This window comes from Gekko japonicus, unplaced genomic scaffold, assembly GCF_001447785.1.
Source record: "Gekko japonicus isolate JY-2015 unplaced genomic scaffold, Gekko_japonicus_V1.1 scaffold25, whole genome shotgun sequence".
In the NCBI taxonomy this organism is placed as follows: domain Eukaryota; kingdom Metazoa; phylum Chordata; class Lepidosauria; order Squamata; family Gekkonidae; genus Gekko; species Gekko japonicus.
Genome location: NW_015171502.1, coordinates 421,594 through 435,889, shown reverse-complemented (window position 1 = coordinate 435,889; position 14,296 = coordinate 421,594). Strand labels below are relative to the sequence as shown.

The following is a 14,296-nucleotide window of genomic DNA, read 5'->3' as shown; positions in this document are numbered from 1 at the left end:
AGGCGGTGAAATCCCCCTCCCCTCCGAAACTGAAACCCGTACCTGACGTAAAGCGAGATGGGGACCACGGTGTTGAGGATGATGATGTACGACCAGAAGGAGAGGAAGCCAGAGAAGAAGGCACTGTCGACCGCCTCGTCCCAGGGCAGGTAGATCTGGAAGCAGGCGCCCACCTCGTACTCCCAGATGGAGTTGCCGATGGCCAGGATCACGCCCATGCACACCAGGAAGCCGAAGATCTGCCCACGCGTGTTTGTGGGGGGGAGCAGCGAAAAAGAAGAGCAGGAGAGAACGGGGAAAGGATCAGATTCAGAGGAATGTGCTGCCCTCTGGCTATCGTTCATCAGAAAAGGGCCTTCTGCAGGCCCCCAACTGACAAACGGGCCAAATCAACCCGTGCCCGTGGCCGTGTCTTCTCTGTGGTGGCCCCCATCTTGTGGGACAGCTTTTGTATCTGACAAAAGGAGCTTTGCAATCTGGAAAGACTGGAACCCCCAAAAAATCTTGTTGGTTTCCAAGGTGCTCCTGGCCTTGTATCTTGCTGCCCTCAGAAAATGTCAATTATCAGTACTGGAAACCTGGACATTTTCAGTAGGAAAAAGCAAGAGTAGCACCTTAAAAACTAACAAAATTTGTGGCAGGGGAGGAGCTTTCGTGAGCATCTGAAGAAGTGAGCAGGGACTCTGAAGAAGTGAGTATCTGAAGTGGTATCAGAAGAAGTGAGAAGAGGCTCATGAAAGTTCACACCCTGCCACCTATTTTGCTAGTCTCTAAGGTGCTACTGGACTTTTGCTCTATTGTTACAGAAGATATCAGATATCTGAAAAAGGGAGCAGTGACTCACAAAAACTCATCTCCCGCGCCACAGATTTTGTTAGTCTTTAAGGTACTACTGGACTCTTGCTCTTTTCTACGGCTACAAACAGGGCTAACCCGTCGTGATCTATCTGAAGAAGTGAGCCATGACTGACAAAAACTCCTAACCTGCCACAAACTTTGTTAGTCTTTAAGGGGCTGCTGGACTCTTGCTCTTTTCTACTGCTACAGACAGACTAACACAGTTACCCGTCCTGATCTATCTGAAGAAGTGAGCCGTGACTGACAAAAACTCCTATCCTGCCACAAATTTTGCTAGTCTTTAAGGTACTGCTGGACTCTTGCTCTTTTCTACTGCTACAGACAGACTGACACAGCTACCCGTCCTGATCTATCTGAAGAAGTGAGCCATGACTGACAAAAACTCCTACCCTGCCACAAATTTTGTTAGTCTTTAAGGTACTACTGGACTCTTGCTCTTTTCTACCGCTACAGACAGACTGACACAGCTACCCGTCCTGATCTATCTGAAGAAGTGAGCCATGACTGACAAAAACTCCTATCCTGCCACAAATTTTGTTAAGTCTTTAAGGTGCTGCTGGACTTTTGCTCTTTTCTACTGCTACAGACAGACTAACACGGCTACCCATCTTTCAGTTACACAAAACGGCTTTCTTAGAGCGGCTCGTCTGTTGATCTCTTGCTCAGATTTTTTGGACACAGTTTGCCTCTTTAATGGTAAAAGGGCACAGACCCCCGCTGTAAAGCAACACAGTACGTCAGGGGTCCCCAACCTATTTGAGCCAGCGGACACATTTGCAGTTCTGAAACAGCAGGGTGGGTGCTGCTGGTGGGTGCAGCAACAAGATGGCTGCCGCAGGAGGAGAAGCCAGACACAAAATGGCTGCCACGGCTTCGCTTCAGTCACACAGTGAAGATCCTTGCGCTGCGGAGGCAGCTGCTGCCAAAGCAACGTTTTAAAAAACTTGCCCAGCGAATCAAGTCTCCAATAGCCAATGAGAAGCCTAGCTGGGCAAAAGCCCTACCTGGACCTGCCCACTTCCTAAAAACATTTGGTGGGCACCAGAAAAAGTGTCAGCGGTTACCCTGGCGCCCACGGGCATCGTGTTGGAGACCCGTGCAGTACGTCTAGATACAATGAAGGCCGTTTCGGTTCCTAACTTTGTCATTCTCGAGAGGAAGAAAAGAGATGAAACTGTAGGGGTTTTGTTTTTTTTTAAAAAAAGGTTCCAATCGACAGAAAAGCCGTAAGGCCAACAGAACTGGCAGCAAAGCGACTTAAGAGAATGAGACAGTAAAACAGCAGTTGGGGGGGGGGAGTTATGAAACAATCCAACAGCTCAGCAGCAAACAAAACCCTTGGGCATCCATGAAATCAGCCGTTAAATGCAATGAAAAACAGCCAAAGAGAGCTATAAAACCTCTTTATCAGCAGTGTACCAAAAACATTAAGGGAAAAAAAAATCGCTGAAACAAGGAAAAAAACACAAACTAACTCTTAGGAGATGGCAAAAAAAAAATATTTTTTTTAAAGTTTTCCCCGGGCAGCTGAATTCGGAAGGCGTCATGAGCACGACAGCAGGGAGTTCCGCAAACAAGCAAGGGGGCCACCACAGAGCAGGCCTAGTCCCTCGTGTCAGCCTGCCTCGCTTGAGTACACTCGGTTAGGGTTTCGGATGCTGATCTCAACATCTGGACAGGTTCCAAGAGGAAGGCAGAGCCCCGATTAATTTGGGACTTGAAAGGGGAGCACCAGCGCTCTGGACTGCAGTTCCTTCAGAACTGGCAAGGTACGTTCTTGCGCCAGAACAATGCTGTGTTCTGCTTTGCTAAGTATAGGAACTGCGGCGATGGGGGGGGGGGGACGGGACACAGGACACTTGGAGAAAGGAGGGAGCTCACCTACCCAAAGCACCAGGGTGTTCATTAAACGATCAATACTAGTCCTCTTGAATTTCGTGCGCCCGCTGTTCTGCATCAGTTTGGTGTCCGGACCTGGAAGGAGGAGGGTGGAAATGTGAGTAGGGTGATGGAAGTTTTTCCAGTGGGGCTCCAGCCCAGGATCTAAGAACAGCAGAAAATACACACAGACTGTGCCAGATCAGACCCAAAGGACCACGGAGAGCAGTATCCCATTCCCTGTCTATGCTGGAAGCTAAGTAGTGTTGGTACTTGGAAGGGAGACCACCAGGGACGACTCTGCAGAGGAAGGCATTGGCAAACCACCTCTGCTTCTCGCTTGCCTTGGAAGCCCCTTGCTGGGGCTGCCATAAATCGACAGCACTTATATACAGACAGATCGTGTCAGATCTCAGAAGCTAATCAGGGTCGGTACTTGGATGGGAGACCACCAAGGATGGCTCTGCAGAGGAAGGCCATGGCAAACCACCTCTGCTTCTCACTTGCCTTGGAAGCCTCTTGCTGGGGTTGCCATAAGCTGACAGCACTTATATAAGAACATAAGAGACGCCAATGTTAGATCAGGCCAAAGGCCCATCTAGTCCAACACTCTGTCACACAGTGGCCAAAAATACCAGGTGCCATCAGGAGGTCCACCAGTGGGGCCAGGACATTAGAAGCCCTCCCACTGTTGACCCCCCCCAAGCACCAAGATGACAGAGCATCACTTGCCCCAGAGTCCCTATCTATACCTTGTGGCTAATAGCCACTGATGGACCTCTGCTCCATATGCTTATCTAATTCCCTTTTGAAGTTGTCCATGCTTGTAGCCGCCACCACCTCCTGTGGCAGTGAATTCCATGTGTGAATCACTCTTTGGGTGAAGAAGTACTTCCTTTTATCCGTTCTAACCCGACCGCTCAGCAATTTCATGGAGTGCCCACGAGTTCTTGTATTGTGAGAAAGGGAGAAAAGTACCTCTTTCTCAACCTGCTCTTTCCCATGCATAATCTTGTGAACCTCAATCATGTCACCCCTCAGTCGTCTTTTCTCCAAGCCTGCCTCGCTTGAGTACACTCGGTTAGGGTTTCGGATCTTGTTAAATCTCTTGTTAAATCTCAGAAGCTAATCAGAGTCGGTACTTGGATGGGAGACAACCAAGGACGGCTCTGCAGAGGAAGGCAAAGGCAAACCCCCTCTGCTTCTCATTTGCCTTGGAAGCCTCTTGCTGGGGTTGCCATAAGTTGAAAACACTTACATACAGACAGATCTTGTCAATCTCAGAAGCTAATCAGGGTCAGTACTTGGATGGGAGACCACCAAGGACGGCTCTGCAGAGAAAGGCCATGGCAGACCACCCCTGCCTCTCACTTGCTGGGGTTGCCATAGGTCAGCTGCGACTTGATGGCACCTACATACATAATCCCTACACCAGCCCTGTAAGGCAGGACAGTGTTGTAAGTCCTGCCTTGCAAGGGGTGCGGCTGAGAGGGGCTTCCCTCCAGCCAGCTAGTGAATTCATGGGTGAGGCAAGGTTCAAACCCCGGACTCTGCAGCATGTTTTTCTTTGCGCAGTAAAGAATCAGGTGCATCCGTGCCCAATCCCCTTTGGACGAGCCGAGAAAGAGAGAGCAGGACTCCAGATGTGACTTCCGGGCAGCTGGTGATTGGAAACAAATCAGCCAGTATCATAATGCCCCTGTCTAAATCTGTGGTGCGGCCACATTTGGAGTACGGTGTCCAATTCTGGTCACCACACCTCAAAAAAGGAGGAGGAGGAGGAGATTGGATTTATACCCTGCCTTTCACTACCCAAAGGAGTCTCAGAGCGGCTTACAAACTCCTTTCCCTTCCCTTCCCCACAACAGACACCCTGTGAGGTAAAAGAAGAAGAAGAGATTGGATTTATACCCCGCCCTTCACTACCCAAAGGTGTCTCAGAGCAGCTTACAAACTCCTTTCCCTTCCCCTCCCCACAACAGACACCCTGTGAGGTAAAAGAAGAAGAGAAGAGATTGGATTTATACTCTGCCCTTCACTACCTGAGGGAGTCTCAGAGCGGCTTACAAACTCCTTTCCCTTCCCTTCCCCACAACAGACACCCTGTGAGGCAGGTGGGGCTGAGAGAGCTCTTGACAGAAACGGCTCTTTTTCAAGATTGGAATAATTGGAAGAGGCAGAGAAAAGGGCAACTGAAATGACTAAGGGGATGGAACACCTTTCCCTATGAAGACAGGTTAAAGAGGTTAGTGCCCTTTAGCATGCAGAAACAATGAGGGTTGACATGACAGAGGCTCACAAGATTATTGGGATAGAGAAAGTAGAGAAAAAAATACTTTTCTCCCTCTCTCACAATACAAGGACTTGTGGGCACTCAATGAAATTAACGACCAGTAGGCTCAGAAGAGATTAAAGGAACTCCCTCTTCACCCAAAGAGTCATTAACACACGGAATTCACTGCTGCAGGAAGTGGTGGTGGCTACAAGCAGGAAGGAGGAGGAGAAGGAGAAAAAGAAGAAGCAGCGTTGGATTTATACCCCGCCCTTCCCTTGGAGTCTCAGAGCGGCTTACAATCTCGTTCCTTTCCTCTCCCCACAACAGACACCCCGCGAGGCAGGTGGGGCTGAGAGAGCTCTGAGAGACTGCTCTTGAGAGAACAGCTCTGAGAGAACTGTGACTGACTCAAGTTCGCCCAGCCGGCTTCATGTGGAGGAATGGGGAATCATAAGAACATAAGAGACGCCAATGTTGGATCAGGCCAAAGGCCCATCCAGTCCAACACTCTGTGTCACACAGTGGCCAGAAATACCAGTGCCATCAGGAGGTCCAGCAGTGGGGCCGGACATTAGAAGCCCTCCCACTGTTGACCCCCCCAAGCACCAAGAAGACACAGCATCACTTGCCCCAGAGCCCCTATCTATACCTTGTGGCTAATATCCACTGATGGACCTCTGCTCCATATGCTTATCTAATTCCCTTTTGAAGCCGTCCATGCTTGTAGCCGCCACCACTTCCTGTGGCAGTGAATTCCATGTGTCAATCACTCTTTGGGTGAAGAAGGACTTCCTTTTATCCGTTCTAACCCGACCGCTCTGCAGTTTCATGGAGTGCCCACGAGTTCTTGTATTGTGAGAAAGGGAGAAAAGTACCTCTTTCTCTACCTGCTCTTTCCCATGCATAATCTTATAAACCTTGATCATGTTACCCCTCAGTCGTCTTTTCTCCAAGCTAAAGAGCCCTAAGCGCTTTAACCTTTCCTCATAGGGAAAGTGTTCCAACCCTTTTATCATTCGAGTTGCCCTTTTCTGCACTTTTTCCAAAGCTATAATATCCTTTTTAAGGTGTGGTGACCAGAATTGCACACAGTATTCCAAATGAGGTCTCACCATTGATTTATATAGGGGCATTATTATATTGGCTGATCTGTTTTCAATACCCTTCCTAATAATCCCCAGCATAGCATTGGCCTTCTTTATTGCAGTCACACACTGTCTCGACATTTTCAGTGAGTTATCCACTACAACTCCAAGATCTCTCTCTTGCTCAGTCTCTGCCAGTTCAGACCCCATCAATGTGTATTTATATTTAGGATTTTTGGCTCCAATGTGCATCACCTTGCACTTGGCCACATTGAACCCCATTTGCCATGTTGACACCAACACAGTTCTCTGGGTTAGAGTCTGCCACTCTTAACCACTGCACCAAATCAAGAGGGGATTGAATAAACATGGAGCAGTGGTCCCTCAGTAGCTCTTAGCCACAAGGTCTAGATGGAACACTCTGTCTGGGGCAGGGATGCTCTGTCTTCTTGGTGCTTGGGGGGGGGCAAGAGTGGGAGGGCTTCTGGAGTTCTGGCTCCGCTAGTGGACCTCCTGGTGGACCTTGGGTTTTGGCCACTGTGTGACACAGAGTGTTGGACTGGATGGACCATTGGCCTGATCCAACACGGCTTCTCTTATGTTCTTGGTGCTTGGGGGGGGGGCAAGAGTGGGAGGGCTTCTGGAGTTCTGGCTCCGCTGGTGGACCTCCTGGTGGCACCTGGGGTTTTGGCCACTGTGTGACACAGAGCGTTGGACTGGATGGGCCACTGGCCTGATCCAACATGGCTTCTCTTATGTTCTTGGTGCTTGGGGGGGGGCAAGAGTGGGAGGGCTTCTGGAGTTCTGGCTCTGCTGGTGGACCTCCTGGTGGCACCTGGGGTTTTGGCCACTGTGTGACACAGAGCGTTGGACTGGATGGGCCGCTGGCCTGATCCAACACGGCTTCTCTTATGTTCTTGGTGCTTGGGGGGGGGGCAAGAGTGGGAGCGTTTCTGAAGTTCTGGCCCCGCTGGTGGACCTCCTGACGGCCGCTGGGTTTTGGCCACTGTGTGACACAGAGTGCTGGACTGTATGGGCCACTGGCCCGACCCTACATGGCTTCTCCTATGTAGAGATGTGCCCACCTCTGTGTATCATGACCCCGCGCACCTGCAAAGATGACCAGCCCGAAACACCACTCCGTATTGCGAAGGACGCAGCCGCGCAGAAGCATGTTCTGGTTGCTGAGCGGGTGCTTGCTCTCCTTCCAGTACAGGGTCCCGCTGAACTTGTCCAGTTTATTGTTGGGGGGCTCGCAGATCACCTCTCCTGCAGGCAAAGAGCATAGAAGACGGCGGCCATTAGCCCGAATACCCAACCTGGGAGACAGGCTACACTGAGGTCAGGTGACCTACAAAGGGAATTAGGGGTCACTGTCTGCATGTGGTGCCTTCCCCCCAGCGAGTGAACGGGGAGTTAGCGGAGGTCATGTCAGACTATTGTAAGTTTGGTCCCATGATAAGACAAGACGCACTGGAAAAACACAATCGTGCCAGAGAAAGTTGGAGGCAGTAAGTTCCAAAAGGAGACGGAGTGACTCAATAAGGGAAGCCGCAGCCTTCATGAAACTACCTTATACTGAATCAGGCCATTTGTACGTCACGCAGGGCTCTTTTTGTAGCAGGAGCTCCTTTGCATATTAGGCCACACACCCCTGATGTAGCCAATCCTCCAAGAGCTTACAGTAGCCCCTGTAAGAAGAGCTCTGTAAGCTCTTGGAGGATTGGCTACACTAGGGGGTGTGGCCTAATACGCAAAGGAGCTCCTGCTATAAAAAGAGCCCTGCGATGATCGTCTACTCAGACTGGCAGCGGCTCTCCAGGGTCTCAGGCGGAGGGTCTTTCACATCGCCTACCACCTGGTCCTCTTAACTGGAGATGCCGGGGGTTGAACTGCTGCTGGTCTGAGTAGACAAGACTGACTTTAACGGACCAAGAAGAAGAAGAAGAAGAAGAGATTGGATTTATACCCCGCCCTTCACTTGGAGTCTCAGAGCGGCTTACAAACTCCTTTCCCTTCCCCTCCCCACAACAGACACCCTGTGAGGTGGGTGGGGCTGAGAGAACTCTGACACAAACTGCTCTTTCAGGAACAGCTGTGCCAGAGCTTGTGGCTGACCCAAGGTCACATCAGCAGGTGCAAGTGGAGGAGTGGGGAATCAAACCTGGTTCTCCCAGATTAGAGTCCGCACACTTAACCACTACACCAAACTGGCTCTCACCAAGGGTCTAATTCGGTCCAAGCCATGAGCAAGGCTGTGAACAACAGGACATTGTGGAGGAAGTGGATTGCTGGGATCACCATAAGCTGGAAGCGCCTTGATGGGACTTCACAGGCACACGTCAGAATATCTGGCTCAGCCATGGTGGTACAGTGGTTAGAGCAGGGGTGTGAAACATGTGGCCTGGGGGCCGGATCAGGCCCCCAGAAGGCTTCCATCAGGCTCGCAGTGGAACTGGCCATCTCCTGCTTCCAGGTCTGCTGCTGCTGCATCATGGCTTGCTTCGCCAGACTCTCTTAATCACTCAGTCATTTCATGTTTCAACCTGGGTCCTAGACTCAGAACTCTGAGCATGAGATTTCTGTGGCGAATGTCAATAAATCAAAAGTAGGTTTGCAGCTCACAGGTACACACCTGAACAGCATACTCGAGACTGCAACAGCACAGACATTTCGATGCAATAATTCAGAGCAAGAGACGTCAGTTATCAGACGCCGTTAAATAAACAAAATATTGCAAGAGTGCTAAATGCTTTAAGCGTGTTTTTGTTTCAAGTTTTTTAAAAAACCCACCCTTTGTGTTTGTGTCCTTTATGAAGTTTATATCTCCGCTCCCTGGCGTTACATTTTATGACCCACGCGGCCCGGCCCGACAAGGTCTCATTTATGTCCGATCTGGCCCTCATAACAAATGAGTTCGACACCCCTGGCCTAGAGCATCAGGCCGCCTGGAAAACCAGGGTTGGAATCCCTGTTCAACCACAAGTCTTGCAGGGGAGCTGGGACCAGGCACACTCTCTCAGCCCAACCTGCCTGCCTCCCCCACGGCCCCCAACTCACCATCAAAGTGCGCCAGTTTGCTGGTGTCGCTCAGCTCCGACGTCAGGGGGATGGCCTGCCTCACCTTCATGTTGGTTTCTCTGGAAACAGAACAAGGAGAGGTTGGGATTTATACCCTGCCCCTTCACTAACCGAAGGAGCCTCAGAGCAGCTTACCATCTCCTTCCCCTTCCCTGTGAGGTAGGTGGGGCTGAGAGCGTTCTTCCGAGGACTGGCCTTGAGAGAACAGCTCTGAGAGAACTTGTGACTGACCCAAGGTCACACCAGCAGCTGCATGTGGAGGAGTGGGGAATCAAACCCGGTTCTCCCAGATTAGAGTCCGTGCTCCTAACCGCTACACCAAACTAGGTGAAGAGGGAATGAAGAGCAACGAGGTGCCAGGACACGAGCCGGGGTTCTATGGTCCTACCCGGGCACGCTAGAATCAACCACCCTGCTCCAAAGCATGCTCTGGAACACACAGTAAGGGCAGGAGCTCTGCTGGAGGAGACCAAAAGGGGTCCATTGAATCCAGTCTCCGGTTTCCAAGAACGGTCAGATAGAGGCCTAGAGGAAGCCCACAAGGGAAGGCGGGACGGTAACAGCCCTCCCCTGCGGTGTCTCCCCAGCACTCAGAGGTAGACTGCTTCGAAACATGGAGGCTCCACAGCGAACAGCCATGTTCTCCAATTAACAGATCATCCAAACATGGGATTATCGACAGATGACCAAGAAAGCAGCCAGTCCAGTCTGGCGCACTGGGTAAGAGTGCTGTATCTGGATTCAAATCCCCCCCCCCCCGCTGTGAAACTCAGTGGGTGACCTTGAGCCAGTTATTCTCTCCCAGCCTGACCTTCCTCACAGGACTGTTGTGAGGATGAACTGAGGAGCCAGAAGGAGGAGATTGGATTTATATCCTGCCCTTCGCTACCCGAAGAAGTCTCAGAGCGGCTGACAATCGCCTTTCCCTTCCCCTCCCCACAATAGACACCCTGTGAAGTAGGCGGGGCTGAGAGAACTCTCCTCGAGGACTGCTCCTGAGACAACAGCTCTGAGAGAACTTGTGACTGACCCAAGGTCACACTGGCAGCAGCATGTGGAGGGGAATCAAACCTGGTTCTCCCAGCTTGGAGTCTGTGCTCCTAACCACTATGCCAAAAGACACACAGATATGCGGGCCCCGATCAGACTACGGATCTATTTAAAAGCTCCACATCCTGCCATTCCGCCCTGGGGAATCCATCATGCAACTCTCAGCGGACCAAAACAAGCAATTAGAACAAGATGGGAGTACAGTTAATTCATACGGAGCGATAGAACGATACAGCCGAAATGGCGGTGGCGGCCAACAAGATCGTTCCAGCTGGCCGAGGAACTCTCTCAGAGAGGGCTGGTTTGAGCCCCTGCCCAGAGTCTAATAACGAATCCATCTCAATGCACGACGCTGACTCAATATCCCGGTTCCCAATGGCTCCCCGGGCACAACGCAGCGGCACGATGGAATCCTCCCCAGCTGCCAACAGCTGGGCCTGTGGGACCGGCTGTTACTCACCCGTCTAGCTCAGCAGTCTCGATATAACAAAGGCCGTGAGGTTCACTGCTGGACAGGAGGAGCAGGTCAGCCTAGAGAAAGAAGAAGAGGAGAAGCGATTGGATTTATATCCCGCCCTTCACTCGGAGTCTCAGAGCGGCTTACAAACTCCTTTCCCTCCCCCTCCCCACAACAGACACCCTGGGAGGTAGGCGGGGTTGAGAGAGCTCTTTCGAGGACTGCTCTGAGAGAACTATGGCTTGCCCAAGGTCATCCAACAGCTGCAAGTGGAGGAGTGGGGAATCATACCCGGTTCTCTCAGATTAGAGTCTGCACACTTAACCACTACACCAAACTGGCTTACAGTCTCCTTTCCAGTCCCTTCCCCACAACAGACACCCTGTGAGGTAGGCGAGGCTGAGAGAGTTCTTTCAAGGACTGCCCTTTCAAGGACAGCTGCCAGAACTATGGCTTGCCCAAGGTCATCCAGCAGCTGCATGTAGAGGAGTGGGGAAACAAACCCCGTTCTTCCAGATTAGAGTCCGCACACTTAACCACTACACAGGAACAGAATTTGCAAGTTTGCTGCTGAAAAGGTCTTCCAAATATGTTCTGATTGGGATGTGGGTTGTAATACAGCTAAGACACCACAAACGCCTGGTATACTATCCTGCTTCTTTTAGGATCGTTTTGATTTGATAACTCTGATAGATGCCAACAGGATTCTGAGATATATGCAAGCCGATTGTACTCTGGATCCTTAAGTGTCCTTGCTACTGAAATCATGTAAATCATCAATGAATCTCTGTTGTCCAGTGTAAATCAGTCACTGACTCAGGGCATCTTTCTTTGACCTTTAAAACAGGCAGCCATCCATTCATTACTTTTTTAAAAAGCATCTCTAGATAAGAATTATTTGCTCAATTACTACCCGGTGTCTAATTTATTTTTTTTTATTTTATTTTATTTATTTATTATTAAATTTATATCCCGCCCTCCCCCGTAGGGCTCAGGGCGGCTTACATGGCAAGGAATCTTGCTGATAAAAACATCAAATAATTTAGTAACATTTAAAATATAGTATACAGTTTAAAACCCTCTCAAACATTAAAGTGCTCGAACTACAATTCATCCATTCCGGAATCTCAGAGAGGACAACCACATCCACAACCAGACATCCCCGGTAGGCATTCCATAATAGATGTTAAACAGATGTTTCTTCCTGCCCTCCTAGGGCCCCCCCCCCAATGATGGTAGTGTAGCCGGGGGGGGGCGGCGGCCCCTAGTCGAAGGCCTGGTGGAAGAGCTTTGTCTTGCAGGCCCTGCGGAACTGCATCAGGTCCCGCAGGGCCCGGATCTCCTCCGGGAGCTCGTTCCACCGAGAAAGCCCTAGCCCTCGTGACGGCCAATTTAGCATCTTTGGGGCCCGGCACAGTTAGAAGATTTTGGGCCCCAGACCGTAGCGCTCTTGGGGGAACATACGGGGAAAGGCGGTCCCTCAGGTAGGCTGGACCCAGACCATATAGGGCTTTATAGGTAAGAACCAGCACTTTGAAGCGAATCCGGTACGCTATTGGCAACCAGTGCAGCGCTTTCAGCACAGGCTGAATATGGTCCCTTCTAGAGAGACCCATTAACAGCCTGGCCGCAGCATTCTGCACCAGTTGCAGCCTCCGGATTTGCGACAGAGGCAGCCCCATGTAGAGAGCCCCATGTACTTGGACTGCTGGCGGCTCTCCGAGACGTTGGGATCCTGCGCATGCACAGCTTGTGCTCTGCCACAGATCTATGGCCCTCCCGCCACACGGATACACAACCCTGGATTGTTACGTTTAGGTTGCTCTCTAGGAACCATGCCAAGCCTCCTCTTCTGCCAGGGTCAGCAACAAGTCTTTATTTTCATGTCATACTATGGGTCCGTTGTTGTTGTTTTTTCCCCTCCTACAGGATGTTTGCCATTTTCAAGGTTATCAACAAATTAGCAGCACACATTACAAGATAGGTCAAGGAAATTCACAAATACCTCACTCCCACACATGCACCCAGTGACCACTGCTCCACGCCCAGAAGATCTCCTGTTGAAAGATTTTGGGTAGGTGGATTGGCAGGCCCCCTGCGCACGAGCCCGTGAGGACCCACTGCCAGCCACAGCACAGGATAGCGGGTCATCGTGTCCCAATGGTCTGACAGCTGCAGACGTTCTGTGCGTTCTTTTCTGTGACGTTGGTGCGGGAAAACTTCCCCCAAGATTGTGTACCTGATTCATGCGGGGGAGCACAGGGGTTGCACTGGGCATACTCCTCCTCCAGCACCGTCTCGCCCTGACCCGGAGAGCCCAGGCCAGCCCGATCCTGTCAGATCTTGGAAGCTAAGCAGGGCCGGCCTTGGCTAGTATTTGGATGGGAGATCTCCAAGGAATACCAGGGTCGTAACGCAGAGGCAGGCAATGGCAAACCACCTCTGAAATGTCTCTTGCCTCAACAACAAGTCTAGCTCGCCGCCTAGGGGCGCATAACGCTAAAAGAGCTAGAATGTCTGGCTGCCAGACAATCTTAGGATCTCCTGGCTATTCTACGCACAGTGCCATATGATAAGAATAAGAATTATTATTCTTAGCATCATCATATCTAGATCCAACCCTCAAACCGTCCTCCTTAATCCTGCTCCCCCTACCCAGCACAAGACTCACTGCCACAAACTGGTTGTTCTCCAACTTGATGATGTCACCGACGCGAACGTTCATCCACTGCTCCTGCTGGAGGCTGCGGAAAATCGAAACAGAGGGTGAGAGGAAGAGGAAGAGATTGGATTTATACCCCCGCCATTCACTGCTCGAAGGCGTCTCAGAGCGGCTTACAAACTCCTTTCCCTTCCCCTCCCCACAACAGACACTCTGTGAGATAGGTGGGGCGGAGAGAGCTCTTTCAAGGACTGCTCCTGAGAGGACTACTCCTGAGAGAACTTGTGACTGACCCAAGGTCACTCCAGCAGATGCATGTGGAGGAGTTGGGAATCAAACCTGGTTTTCCACATTCCTAACCACTACACCAAACTGGCTGTCCTACACCAAACTGAGGGGTAAGGAACACCCAGTATCGGGTGAGGGAAGATATCCGGTGGTTAGAAAGCCCCTCCCTCACTTCTTTCTCTCTCTCTTAACCCAAGAGCCGGCGTTGTGTAATTCAAAACTTTCTGCTTTGAAGCAAAAAGTCCTGGGTTCAAATCTCACTTATGCCACATGGCTTCCTGGCGAAGAGACCGATCAGCAGCTATTCACCTTAAGAGCTAAACGGAGACTCCAGCTTCAGAGGCAGTCTGTCTCCAAATAGTAGAAGCTGGGGGAAAGCTACTGCCCTGAGGTGTCTGCTTGAGAGCCTTCGATATCAGAATGCAGTATGGCCTTCTTGGTCTGACGCCGTGGGACTCTGGTTATGTAGATAACACGGGCCAAGCCAGGCCTCAACTTCAGAATAGGAACTGTAGCGCTGGACTACCTTTCAGGACTGTGGTAGTGACTGGTATGAGCAAAGGGCTGCGAAGACTCAAAACGCGTGTTAGCAATTATTACAGACGCAGACAAGCAGAGGCGTAAGGGGATGCCAGATATGTGGGAGGAGTCCCTCAGGCACT

At 50.9% G+C, this 14,296-nt stretch overlaps 1 protein-coding gene across 1 annotated transcript in view; it reads right to left on the bottom strand.

The window, feature by feature from the left end:
* The window catches only part of ATP8B2 (ATPase, aminophospholipid transporter, class I, type 8B, member 2), a 68,007-nt gene that overhangs the window by 44,608 nt on the left and 9,103 nt on the right, over positions 1-14,296 (bottom strand). The window contains exons 6-11 of the mRNA XM_015419158.1: positions 13,356-13,428; positions 10,688-10,758; positions 9,157-9,236; positions 7,207-7,365; positions 2,744-2,832; positions 43-239 (exon numbers count right to left, since the gene is read on the bottom strand). Coding sequence (XP_015274644.1) covers positions 43-239; positions 2,744-2,832; positions 7,207-7,365; positions 9,157-9,236; positions 10,688-10,758; positions 13,356-13,428 — 669 coding nt within the window. The remainder of the gene's footprint in view (positions 1-42; positions 240-2,743; positions 2,833-7,206; positions 7,366-9,156; positions 9,237-10,687; positions 10,759-13,355; positions 13,429-14,296) is intronic.